Source organism: Homalodisca vitripennis, chromosome 6, assembly GCF_021130785.1.
Source record: "Homalodisca vitripennis isolate AUS2020 chromosome 6, UT_GWSS_2.1, whole genome shotgun sequence".
Taxonomy (NCBI): Eukaryota; Metazoa; Arthropoda; class Insecta; order Hemiptera; family Cicadellidae; genus Homalodisca; species Homalodisca vitripennis.
Window position 1 is genome coordinate 123,751,272 of NC_060212.1, and position 14,007 is coordinate 123,765,278.

General features: G+C 34.5%; 1 protein-coding gene across 1 annotated transcript in view; it reads left to right on the forward strand.

Moving 5' to 3' along the window:
- The first annotated feature begins 349 nt into the window (after nucleotides 1-349).
- LOC124364905 (transmembrane protein 268-like) overlaps nucleotides 350-14,007 on the forward strand; it is a 39,656-nt gene continuing 25,998 nt past the window's right edge. The window contains exons 1-6 of the mRNA XM_046820712.1: nucleotides 350-635; nucleotides 1,426-1,541; nucleotides 3,648-3,881; nucleotides 4,705-4,851; nucleotides 6,385-6,555; nucleotides 13,236-13,410. Coding sequence (XP_046676668.1) covers nucleotides 434-635; nucleotides 1,426-1,541; nucleotides 3,648-3,881; nucleotides 4,705-4,851; nucleotides 6,385-6,555; nucleotides 13,236-13,410 — 1,045 coding nt within the window. The 5' untranslated portion in view covers nucleotides 350-433. The remainder of the gene's footprint in view (nucleotides 636-1,425; nucleotides 1,542-3,647; nucleotides 3,882-4,704; nucleotides 4,852-6,384; nucleotides 6,556-13,235; nucleotides 13,411-14,007) is intronic.

Here is a 14,007-nt window from a genome sequence, read left to right on the forward strand (position 1 = left end):
CATGTCTGCTGCCCAGTACAGTGGTGCAGTGATAGCAATATCAGATTGACAACCTATTGTTCCATGTCATGCTTGTGTTGCAGTTGTAGCAGACAGTAATGGCAGTGGATTGAAGTCAGCAGAGACACCATTGTCAGTGCCCACCATGTCTGCTGCCCAGTACAGTGGTGCAGTGATAGCAATATCAGATTGACAACCTATTGTTCCATGTCATGCTTGTGTCGCAGTTGTAGCAGACAGTAATGGCAGTGGATTGAAGTCAGCAGAGACACCATTGTCAGTGCCCACCATGTCTGCTGCCCAGTACAGTGGTGCAGTGATAGCAATATCAGATTGACAACCTATTGTTCCATGTCATGCTTGTGTCGCAGTTGTAGCAGACAGTAATGGCAGTGGATTGAAGTCAGCAGAGACACCATTGTCAGTGCCCACCATGTCTGCTGCCCAGTACAGTGGCGCAGTGATAGCAACTGAGTCGGTACATATCAACCTTGATCGTGGGAACTTGAACCGGTCCGTATCTGCACACGATACGTCCACTGATACGCCTGATACTACCATCAACATGCGCACCGTCAACTTACAGAATGGTGATACAGCCTCACCCGCCACTGGCATCATTCGACAGGGCTTCGGTCAGTATAATATTCACATTTTTTGTTTTGATACCATAATTTTTTATGATTCTGACACTCACTTTCCATTTGTACAAGAGGTATTTGATAGTTCTGAACTTTCCAAACCAAACTACAGGTTTTAATTTTGCTTCCCCTTATTCAAACAAGATTCTGGATGAGGAGAAATCCCTCTGTTTCGGTTGAAATGGGCAATAGTAGATTAGTCTTGCTTACAGGATGTTTTTCAGCTAACAAAGGTTAAAAATCCAGTATCCATAACACAGTTTATGTGGGCCAGTCGAGTCAGAATGTACAGGAATCTCTTTTGGGGGGGGGGGGGGGTTTGGAATTCTTCAGAGGAAGACTAGTGGCATAGGAAACAGACAGTTCCCTCTGATAGTGGATTTCTAGTAATGTAATGATTTGGTTGCACCTGCAAATGAAATGCAGAGAGAAGACTTAATATTGGCCTCTGGGGATAGATGGAATACATACTTGCTTTTCCTGTACATCAGAGGGGGACATTGAAATCTGCTGACAAACAGTAGGGCTTGTAAGTATTGCCTTGACATGAACTCAGGTTTGATGGTAGTTGTGATATCTGAAGTTAATTGTTACCTAGTAGCACCTTGTATAAACAATTGCAGAACATAAACATGAATCTGTCTATGATTAAGGGAGTCTCAAAGTTTACAGTAGAATGGAAGCATAAACTGAAACAATATACCTGTGCCTAACCCTTGAACAAATGTTTTGCCACAATATATCTTCTTGTTACACAACATAATGGTGGTTTGATCTTTTTCAGCTAATGGGGACATTATAGTCACACTTCTGCCTATTAACTCCAGCTTACCTTGGATCACACCAGCCAAGTTCCGCCCCGAGTTGGTGCCTGAAGAGCTTATGGCACAAGGATTAACGGTAGGTTCTGTGCATCAAACATTCCTTTACAATTTAGTCATTATAATATGTCAATTTTCTTTCTTTTTGCACAAACTTTAATTAATTTTCAGTCTTGATTCATCAAATGTAAGAAGTGAATAAAACTCCAAATACTACATTTTTTTAGCTTGTAAATAGTATAATATATTCATAAATTTTACATTCATGTCTATTTTAATTAAATTATCACTATTTATACTCTGTGAGATTGGTTAAATAAAACTTTGCATGTTTTCCATATGAAAGTCCTGATGTTATAAAAAAGTATTCTTCAAATTTAATCCTTAACCCTCAAAGTGATGACTTTGATGGTTAAAGGTCAATAGGAACTTTGACTGCGTTATGTTTTTGTTTCGTTGTATTACATACAAACGGTTTATTCAATATTTTAGTTCTTCGTAAAGTAAAACGTAGGAAAGATTCCTCTGCAATGAAAGTGGAAGTAAACTTACAAATAGTTGCTATTTGTTTTGAATACATATTCTTTGTCCAAGTACTTATGATTTAGTTAACATTATTGTTTACATAGTTATTGAACATAGTTGTTGTTTTTTAAGTTGGTTTGTGTAATTTTGGTTAAAAAAGCTTACGTACAACATTTGAAACATTTTGTTTATTTTCTAATATTTGTTATATATTTTAAAATATATTTATACCTTAAAGAGTAGGAAAAAAACTCTTTGATCTGCCAGTCAACAGGGGCATTTTTTAAAGTGTAAAACATCTGTTTTTGTTTTTTTGTTACCTTTTAGGCATATTCTTGTAAAAAAATCATTTATGATACAGTACTTTAACGGATTTTTGTATTTGTAAAACTTGTAAAATGTAAAAAACCCATGTCATGCTTGAAAATGGTTTATCACTGATATAGCAATGATATACTTAGCACAGTTAACACTTGGTTATCTCTCCAAGTGCTGAATATATTCACTTCTACATAAAAATTAACAAAGTGCAACAATTATATATTTTTCAGAAAAACAAATTTAGATCAAACTAAGACAATAATAGTTATAATTACTTACCATTATATACTAAAAAATGATTAATTATCGTTTTTGAGATTTTTTTTTCTTTTATCACATTTAGCATAGCATAGCCCTTACTAAACTCACTCAAATAAACATCCAAAATGTACAAAATAAAAAATAAGAAATGTATACAACTTAGACATTTATTTTTTAGAAAAAATGCACAGAAACAAAAATGTGCTAAAACACGTAAGTAAAAACTACTTTTGTCATCAACATTAACAAAACAACTCGTATAAAGTGTGATTCCTGTAAGAAATAATATTCTGTGAGTCCTTTTTGGTGTTTTACATATTTCTGACTTGTGTTATGATTAAAGAAGCTACAAATCCGAACTAAAACACAAAAGGAAAATAAAAAATTGAATAACTTGTGAATAACTAATAGTGCCATTTTTATTGTTTATTACTATATAAGGTACATTGAAAAATATCATCAATTATGGATGTTAAAGTGATAGTGGTAAATGTTGACCTAACCTCGCTTAGTTATGTTGGCACTACTGGACGGCTTGTTGACATTGGATGCCACGATGTCAGCACTTTGAAATTAAGTAAAGTTAAGTTCAGATAACAAAAACAAACCGTCATAATAACATGTAATTCTCACAGTAAGTCAAATAAATATTAATTTCAAACAAACACTCCAATAATATAGGTTTTTTATTTTTGTGAGGCCTTTTGTACTCAATGAGCACATCATCGGACCCATTGTATAACCACTTTTATTCAGTTGTGGGGGTCTGATGATGTGCTCATGGAGTACGAAAGGCCTCAAAAAAATAAAAACCTATATTATTGGAGTGTTTGTTTTAAATTAATATCTAATTTCCAATAAGAAAAGAGCTTCAAGAATGTAAGTAAAATAAAGTCTGTTCTTTTTAATAATGTAGTGTGTTAGGTCTAATATAACTAGTGCGGTAAGAATATATATATATATATATATATATAGTGTGGTATATAGTGTGCAGTAAGAATAACTTCCAAAAAGTGGCCTTCGGTATTATGATGTCATAAAATGTCATAAGTATTATAATAGTTATCTGAAATTGCAGCTGACAGTGGAAGACTATGTGAATATCATGGACCTTCTGACCAATGATGTCCGCTTCAGCATATACAACGTTTGCTACAAGCGGGTGTTAGTGGTGTGGATCTTCACAGCCTTTGTGATCCTGCTGGGTCTGCTATTCTCAGGGCTCACTGGTCTCACATTGTTTGGGCTCGGAGTTATGTGGCTCGTGTTTAATGCTGCGGCCATCTTCCTCTGCATGTGGATCAAGATTAAGGTTTGTATAAAGTGTTTGCTGCAAACGTGTGTTAGTGGTGTGGATTTTCACAGTCTTTGTGATCCTACTGCAGAACTCATTTTGAATATTTATTGTACAATAGGTTTAAATGCAGTGTAAAAAGACATGTTAATCAAAACATATTTATAGAGGATATAGAATAATTGAATACTCCAATGTATAATTGTTTATTTATTTTTCTCTTATACAAACCCTATTTTAGGATATAACGGTTGTCACAACATCAAAATATTAGTAAACTAATTGATATATACAGACCATGGAAGTTTAAAAAAATGTTAATATTTTATTTTCAGAAAGGTCTACCAAGGGTTAATTCATAACTTTAACTTAAATTGTTATTAGACTTAAAACATTTTAAACAGACGCTATTTTGAAACGGGTAAAGGATTTTGTTAATGTTTTATTTTTGGATAGGTCTACCAAAGGTTAATAAAATTCATAACTTTAACAGATTCACCTGGCGATGGCATCTTTGGTGTCGAAAGGCCTCTTGTGAAAATATAAAAATTATTGGATAATTATGAGTTTTATTTTATAAAATAGTTTTTTCCAATAAGAAGAGCTCCTCCTTCTGTGTATTAATGCTGATTTAGTTATGTATTGTGTCTAATGCCAAATTGTTTGAGATTTAATATATTAGTTCCTAAAACAATGTTTTGCTTACTTACTGCTTTTTTTAATCATATTTTTCAGGTAACAATAACTTAATTTTAATTTAAGCACTGGCGTATGTGTATTGTAGTACTCTGGCATTGTTCCCTGCTATTGTTGTCAATGACAATACAAATTTGTGTTTCAGCTCAATCACAATTTGGAAAGATGTATGGCAAATGTGAACAAACATCTGTTAAGACATAAGATTATCTTGGGGCTAGACGACAGAGGAAAGATCAGCTGTCACAAAGTCAACTTGTGCTTCATCTATTTCGATGCCACTGACTGTATTGTGAGTATCGTTCCTCGGTAATTGAATTCAGCTTTAGCATTGTTGTACGCACGATTTGTTCTGTGTCAACAAACTTAGTTATCTCAAAGTCTCTACAGCTCTTCTGGCTGCCGCCATTTTGTCGGTAGCGCGGATTAATTTTTTCTAATATTCTTTTTGTTTTATAATGAATGGTGATTGCTGAAACCTATCGAGCAGCTGTTCTTTAAAGTAATTTTTAGGCAAAGCAGTAAATTTTAAATTAGCCTATAATTATCCTCTAAACATTAACTGTGCAAATAAGACGAATGACATGTAGTGGGCCTATACACTGAAGGGATAGAAACCTAGAGAATTTTACTAGAAGTGCCAACTATTCTTGACTACTCATAGTTGTGTATTTTTAAAGTTTTATTCCTTAAAATAATGTAAAGACTGAGAAAAACGTAAAATAGTTCATGTCTGAGTATAATATAACTGTAAATGCCTACTTTATAGTATTTTATTTTCATATCATTTTAACAATATACGTATAAAAGTTAAATTTCCCAAATGTATGTTTATCTTTGTATTAGGAATATTCATTAAAAATAAGTTTTAAATTAGTTTTCATTTCTTTTTTTAACATTTTTAATTACTATGCAAATAACGCGGAGGAAATTGGAAAATAATTTTGATCTGGGAAGGCAAACAACAAATATGTCCATACGAGTTGCGAGGACAAACTACACCTAACTAACGCGAACTGTCTACAACCTTGGTGTGGCCAGTGCTGCTGGCCTTTCGAGCGCAAAGGGTTAAGAAATCAGTAAATAATTACAATTGACTAAAACAAACACTACAAATAATATTGTAGGGACACGTGAATATTAACACAATTTTAAGTACTGATCTTAACGTATTTAAGGTCATAAATGTATTATTCTGTGTTTATGAATTAAATAACACTGGGTGCTACTGTACATGCACCTGAGTGTACTAACTTGTGCCTGTGACTGGTTTTATCATAACGAGCATCAACTGACCTTGTGTATGTAGGAAGCTTACATTTGATGTATAGAACAGTATACAGTACATATAAGGATTGCAGATTTATAATCCTAAGACTAATTAAAATTGTCCTACAATGTGCATCTACTGGAACCCCAGAAGTTAAATTTGCAGCTCTTTTCTGTAGGACAAACACTTTACTCAGTAATCCAACATTACCTCACAAGGAAACGCCATAAGTCAAATCAGTACGAATATTATCATAGTATGTTGTCATCATAACATCAGGCAGTATAATTATCTTTTAGGATAAAAAGTCCCTTGGCTAAACAAGCAGCAACACTGTTAATATGATTATTCCACTTAATATTAGGTTGTAGTGTGATTCCTCTGAATTAAAGCAAAGCATTATCCTCATTTAATCCTAGATCTTGGATCTCGTCACCATGTAAATCTAATTTATTTACACAACACCAATTTGTTATGGACTGACTACATTATGAATATAATTACACACAGTAACTGAGCTGTATTACTTGAAGATTTTTGTTTCTTTTTGAATAGAAAAAATTGCAAGAAGTGATAGACAGAGAGGAGGCAGAAGGAAGGCCAATCGGCCGCGAGGAGACCTCGGATGAGAAGCGTAACAGGCGGCAGTTCGCTCAGAGGATGGACATAGAAGATCAAGACATCATCATACAAGGCAGCAACCCTACACGGCTCTCCAGGAAACAGGTGACTAGATGTTTCAAACTCTTAATTTAAGTCTGAGTTCTGATATATTTATAGTTTTTTTTGTAAGTTGAAAAAATAAATCGTGTTTTGTTTCAAATTGCAAGAACCACACTTTCTGAATATCTTTTAGTGGGGCAGATCTTTTTGGGCAGACCATTAAAATAGAATTGTTTGAAGGGGCGAGGAGAACAAGTATTGAGTCGTTATCTCCAACGATGGTGCAAAGACTATCTGCGACGGCGCCTCGACTGGACTATAGACGAGGAGGGTGGTAACCCTCCCAACCCTCGTCATCTACCCTCTGCCCTCTGCCCCTGTCAGTACATCGAGGAGCACCTGAGGAATAAGCCTAGGCGGGACCCCAGGGCTTGTTGTCCTTCTTTCAGTGCCTTTCTAAAGGAACGAGGCATCGATTGACTGTCCACCACCACCATCGTTGCCTGGCCCTAGTTAAAAGATTACTAGTGTTAAGATCATTTAGTAGTTATTGTGTCAAATTGACATTTACAATATGTATTCACTACAATTCAATACAATGATATTAATTAGCCATCTTTACGAACAAAAGCATCTAGCAGGCATTGACATTTTTATTGACTAGTAATATATTTTATTTATGTCAATATATATTATAACCAACTATCGACCGTTATCGTGCCACAATAATTGATAAAATGCACGTGTTTTATTAGGATGAGATCATCATCTATGTTAGTTTGTGACCATTCACTCCAATCTATCCATGACATATGAAGGGCTAACGGAAAGAAGAACAGGCTAAGTCCATTTTGAGTAATTTTACAGGAGAGCGTTTTTAATGTTTAAATGTTAAATAAAACCTTACCAATGGGTAATAACTACAAGAATATAATAATTATGCCTAGTAAATGTTGTTTTACATTGCTTTAAATTAACAAAAGCGTCATTATTGTATTGTTTTATTCCCAAAACTCGTACTTAAAAGTCATAAGTACAAAACAGAACGGCAAAAAACAAGTTCAGTCCATGGGCTTACCCAGTTTTTTTACCAAACCTGGTAAAATAAAAGCCACATATAAATAGAAATTTATGTTTTTATTCAAATGAAATAAAGATACAAGGTAAACTCTACTTAGGCAATCTTAGTTTTGATGTCCAGATTATTCATGAGGCAAACTTCCATAGTATTCTTGAGCTTGTGGGCCACAGAATTTTTTCAAGGCTTGCAAATCTTGGTACTTGGCCAATGGAATCGGTAGAAACCTAGAACAACAACAAAAAACATGTATTTTTATGTCATTAACCTAAAACTATAAGTTATAACTGAATAAGGAGGTTACGTCAGTGTAGATTAGGTAGCTACACCACCAGGTGCTAAATGAGTATTTACTTTAATTGACATTCAAATGTATTGAAAGTATAATAAACTAAGTTATACAACCTTATATAATAGTTAAAATTGTGTCTAGTGGAAATAATATTGCTTACCTTCATATGAAAAGTTTGGTAGGTTGAATTCTCCCTCATTTTTTTCCATGTGGTGGCAGATCCATTGTGGTAATGGATGCAAGTTCAAAAGCACCATTAAAACTTGTTCTGAACTTAACTTCCTTCTTGAGATTTATTTCAAATACAATTTCTCTGACAGGGCGGGTAGCAAAGGGACACTTTTTCTTGTAAAACGGTGCTAAGTGTGTGCAGTCCCATTGACGAAATGTATCAATCGTGGGCTTCGTGCACGATAAAGGGGTGACGGATTTGTCCGAGCAGCTGTTTCAAAATACCTCGATCCAGTCATGTGGAAGCTTCAGTACGAGTTTTTTGGTTGATTAACCCTAAGTTTTTTGTCAGTCTCAAGGTAACTATGTCCTCTCACTGGAAAACTTGCTGTTATTAAGTCCAAAGCGTCGCTCAGTATGAACTAAATTGTGGAAAAAACGTACCAATGTATAATTTTGTGTTCTGTCCTGAACATCCATCACAGAACACTTCCAGTTTCCTTACTCTTTCGTCCAATTCATCGTAAACAAATTTGTGAAGCATTGAACATACGTCATCGCTTCCCTTTTTTTTCCTGAACATTTCTGGGTAGATGAAAAAGACGCTTTTTCTACTTGCTAATATATGAAACGTTGAAGTTGTAAACAGACAATTGCCTTTTATAGTACACATCGTTAGTAGGGATGTTGGGCAAAGACAGGTTTTTGCCAAAATCAAAAGCAATAGCTTCATAATCTGCATGAGTCTTACTAAACTCTTTAGCATCTTTTTTCTTGTTTATAGAATGCGCTTGCTTTTCTTTTATGGACTTGGTTTTTCAACATGTAAACGTTCGATTTCTTTATTAATTTTTGTCAAACAATTTTTGTCAGTTATGTGTTTTTTTTTCATTTTCTAATACCTTAACTTTGGCTGAAAATTCATCACAAGTACTGCACGTGTCTGTGCGAGGATATCCGAAAGATATGTTGAATTCACTTGAAAAGATTTCTCTGTAACACTGGTAAGAAACTTTAACTGATGGGTATGCTTCTTTAAAATAAATTATACATCTTTGTTGTATTCAGCTCTTCAGAAAGATAAGTTTTTCTTTGAGTCTTTTAATCCATAGTGACTGCCTCGTCTGGGAAAAGATGCAATGTGGGCCTTGATGGAATTTCTAGTTACGTCTGAAAGCCTCCAAGGCCTATTATCGTGTTTACCCCCCCGTTTATCTAAAGGGGATTGACCACTTGACCTCAAACTAGACACTAAATACTCAACTTTGCCTTTAGTTATGCCATGAAAAGCAATGAAAGCTTTGCGACAAATTACAGTATCCTCAACAGTTCCATTAATAATCACCCTTACTCTATATTTGTAGGAGGCATTGTTTTGTCGGGCATTTTCTGCATTTCTAGGCCGTCTACGTTGAATGGGCAAGACTGAAATTAGGCCACACAAGTAACTATTTTGCATGTCAACAGAGTTTTAGTAAATTAAATTCCTTTAAAATACTATTTCTAGTCGCCTCTGGGACTTTCTCAAAGCACTTCAAGGTACATTGGCAATCTTCACCCCATAGTATGTGAAGATAGGTTAAGTTTTCTTTCTTACCTCTGACATCCTACCATACCTTTTCCTTTTCTTCGAAGTTTCAAGCTTCATTGGAGAACCATCAGAGGGAATGTCACCTTCCATAGTTTAATTAAAAAATAGCACGTAATATTAATGATAATTAGATACTAAACTCACTAAGCATTGAAAACCACCACACTATAACACCATTATTTCACATTAATTCAGTATTCAAGTGTAAAGAAGTCAGGTGGTGCGCGTAGTGGCAGACACAAGCACTATGGACTGAGCCTGTTCTTTCCAATACTGGATGGACTGAGCTTATTCTTTCCCTTTGGTGTTTTTTTTAATTGTTGTTTTTCTCGGGACTGAGCTTGATATTTCCCAAACTAGCACATGCTACATATGCCCGCAACAGGAGTACCAACATATAAGCCAAAAAAATCAAAAATTGAGAAAAATGGACTTAGCCTGTTTTATTTCCGTTAGCCCTTCATATTGTCTATGGTGATGTTTTATTTAGTGTTCTTGGTCTGGTTGTTATAGCAGGGACTGATATAAAATAATGATGAAAATGTATTATTGTTTTTAGATCCACCCAGTTCTGACTTAGGCTTTGAGAAGTATGACTATTCTGAAGTAATAATTTAGTATGATTATAAAAAATAACCTTGTAGAGAGGTGTGACATCATGTTCAGTCCATTGTGACACTACATCCTGTCAGTGAAGGCTAGGTGTGGACAACTTAGTACTTTGTGTTACCTAGCCTTCCTCTCAAGTTGAGGAATACAAAGAACTCGGATCAGTTTATCACCCTGGTAATTGTCTAAAATTTCAATTAAACAAGATTTCATTTTGTGGCTTGGTTGTTGGAGGTCCAAGTGTTGTCTTCTTTGGCTAAGAAGTTTTGTTAGAGAGTGCGTTCAAATCCCAATCTGAGCAGTAAAAATGTGTTTTTGAAATTACATGAAAAATGACTATTTTGAGGTGGAGTTAGGGCTCTTTTAACTCTGTCTTCCATTCAAACTTGAGATATTATACACCCTTGTGTAAAAAAATGTTTTTTTGGTCAGATCACATGGGATAGGAAGCAATAAGAGGGTTTAATTATTAAGAGGCTTGAGTTGTAAGTAATTGTTGGAACTTCTATAAATATACCAGATCAAAATAGGTATTCATGTGACTCTTGTTTAAGGAACGTTTCACTTCAGGAGAACACATACACCATAGTTTTACAGCCATGACAGGCATACGTTATGAACAAAACCTCCAAACAGGGTTAAAATCAAATGAAGTGTACATTAGTTGCTCTGGCTTTTTATTAATCCTTATTGTTGCATTTTTAAACTTAGATCCAACAAATGTTTGTATTGAATCACACAAAATTACAAGCAATACAGGGCGAATACATCACAAAAATGTGATACAGCATTTGTCAAGAAAAACAGCATTGCTTGGAGAGTATTTGGAATTGTCATGTTTAGTTTTAGTCCGAGCTGTGTTTAAATTTGGTCACATCTTATTTCATAGCTATAGAAATTGTGTTTGCTAGTAAGTGTTGCTTATTTTAACCTGTCTGTCATCTCTGCTTGAAGTAGTATTGGTTGCATGTGATGTGGGTGTCTGCTTGTTTTGGGATATTTATAAAATTGAAAATTCAAGTAAAGTTGGATAATTTTACTATACTTTGAATAAATATGCTATTAATGCTGCATGTGAGCGTCTGGGATTCATTCTAAATGTCAAAACATTCTACAGTATTTTGAAAAATCCATTATTAAGCAAAATAACTATTTTTTTCATCCTCAAAAAGGTTATCATTGCTAACAATATAAAATATAAGATTTAATTTAAATAGCATCATACATACTAATGCTGCTTAAATTCTTGAATTAACTTTTAAGGAACCACTTTGGCAAGCTTTAGCAAGTTTTATTGAAGTATTTGTTACTACTAAATCATGCTTGACTTGTTTTATCCCTTGAGGAATCATTGAAACTGGCTCCAAAGTTGTATTTATTTGCTCATTGTTATTTTGCAGTTTATTACTAAAAAAAAAATTAATCACCTAGAAACAATGTCTTGTCCATCTATTGCTGACACAAAAGAACTTCTGTAAAATTAATGTGACTATTGGCCCCAAAAGGTTAAGACTTCCACTTCTTCAGAGAGATGTGTGTTTTTGAGCACAGTGCTGTTGTGGGATCTTGAATCATCAAGAGTTCAATTGGTTAGGCAGTAGTATGATCAGTAGGTTTATAAGGGATAGTGGATGGCCAACGACCACAAACAATTGTTTAGAATGAAACACGCAAGTAATTAACATTTAACACTTGAAATCAATTAGTTCTTGAGATTTTGTTACATCTAATAGTAGTGAACAAGAATTATTAAATATCACTTTTCTCAAGGAGGAGGTACTGTGTTTGCATAGTCTGTGGCAGTGGACTTCTTGTTCAAGTTAGAAATAGTGCAGGTTCAAATTCTGTAACACACTTAATCAGTATTGTTCACCTCTTACTATACTGACTCTCTTCCTTATTCTGTTTTACAAAGGTTTTTGTACAGGTCATTGGCCTTCTCATTGGGTAGAATAAGGCCAAACAGGAGATCAGCCTCGAGAACAAAGAAAAGCAAAAATCAAGCATTAAAAGACTGAAGTGTTTTTCAAAACTCTGAATATATATTTATATACATACAGATTTCTATATCTCCAGATCTCACACAAATATAGGTTGAGGTAATCTTGATGTTACAGCTGTTTTACAAAACTCTCCTCAATGATTTCTTCTGTCAGTATAAAATGTCAGACGAGTTTCAACTGTTTGCTCACCAACAATATCCTATGTTTGTTTCTATTTCAAATCACAATATATTGTCAGCGGGACATGGATTCAGTCAACAATCAAAACATATTCAAAACGATTTATCTATATACAAATTGTATAATGAATTAAAGAATAACATGAGTAGTTGAAGTTTGAATATAAGCTTCACCCTGTTCAGATTTCTCCATGTCCATCAGTTTGTATCTCACCAATACAATATTTGATGAATATTTTCAAGTGTAAGCCTTGATTACTGTTTTTATTTTCACTCAGTTAATGTAATTTGTTTGTACCGACTCAGAAGTGCCTGAGTACACATATGGGTTGTTGTATGGCTGCGTGACCTCGGCTCGGTACACTAATTACTTTCCCCTTGATTGCTTCAGCTTTAGCTGTCTAGTCTTGTCTCAGGCTTCTTTTGTGAGTGATTCTAAGGCTTAATGATTGTCCATTTTATTGTAGATGTAAACTATTTTGGATCCATCTCTAAAGATGTATTTCAAATCTTCAACTACAAAATAATAAATTTTCAAAATTGAAAATATGGTTCTGTATGCTACATAAATTTAACTGTTTACAAAATTTGTATTTTTTATATTTTGAAATTAACTTGGAAATATTTTAAATCCCAACTTTACTAAATCGTTCAACTAGATTTATATTAAGTAGGCAATAATCCATGATTAAATGTGAATATCACTGAATTGAAATCCGGACATTTATATGAAGTTACATTGACGGGAATTGAAACAATTGATGTCTGTACTGTTGGTGTGTTGTACGACTAACAGCCTGTTGGTGGTGGTGGGTTGTAGGAACGTGCCCTCCTGCTTCTCTTGCGCTACTCCTCGCGCTGGGTGAAGTTGTTGGTGCGCCAGCGGCTAGACCTGTGTGTCGACCAATCGCACGGCTCCCCTCCCCCCCGTCACTGCATCTCCGCCCGCTGCCCGTGTCAGTTCATAGAGGAACACCTCAAGTACAAGCCAAGAGGCAAGTTGTCGTGTCAACAAATCTGTTGCCTTCCTGATTTTCCATTTCAGTAAAACACTCTCAAAGAGGTTACCTACCGTACAATTGGAGGTGTTAAAAAAATACTGGCAGTTGATATTAAGAGTTTTACTCTTTCTTTCTTTGTAAATGTCAAAAGAGGTAACAAATTTATAATAACTTAGACTTTTGAAAGTAAGATGGTTTTTTCGGACCTTTCCCATCGTTCAGTGATAGAAGGAATCAGTAACACTACGATTTGAGATCTGCAATCTGATCTCTTCTTCAGGTGGATAACTAACTAATGCAATTTTTTTTGACTATGTCGATTGAAACTTGTTTACTAAAAGATAAATGAATGTTGATCATGAACTTAACACACGACTACGATCTTATAGTGGTTAGTTTAGTCATCCACCTGAGAAAGAGATAAGATTGCATGTCTCGAAACATAGTGTTGATGAGTTTTAGTATCACTGAATGGTGTCAAATGGCTGAGAAAACCCCTGTTACATTCACAGTCCTTACCTTCATCATAAAAAAAAAACTTTAAATATTTTATATTGTGCATTTCTTATCTTTTATTTTCACCCAGCTTCT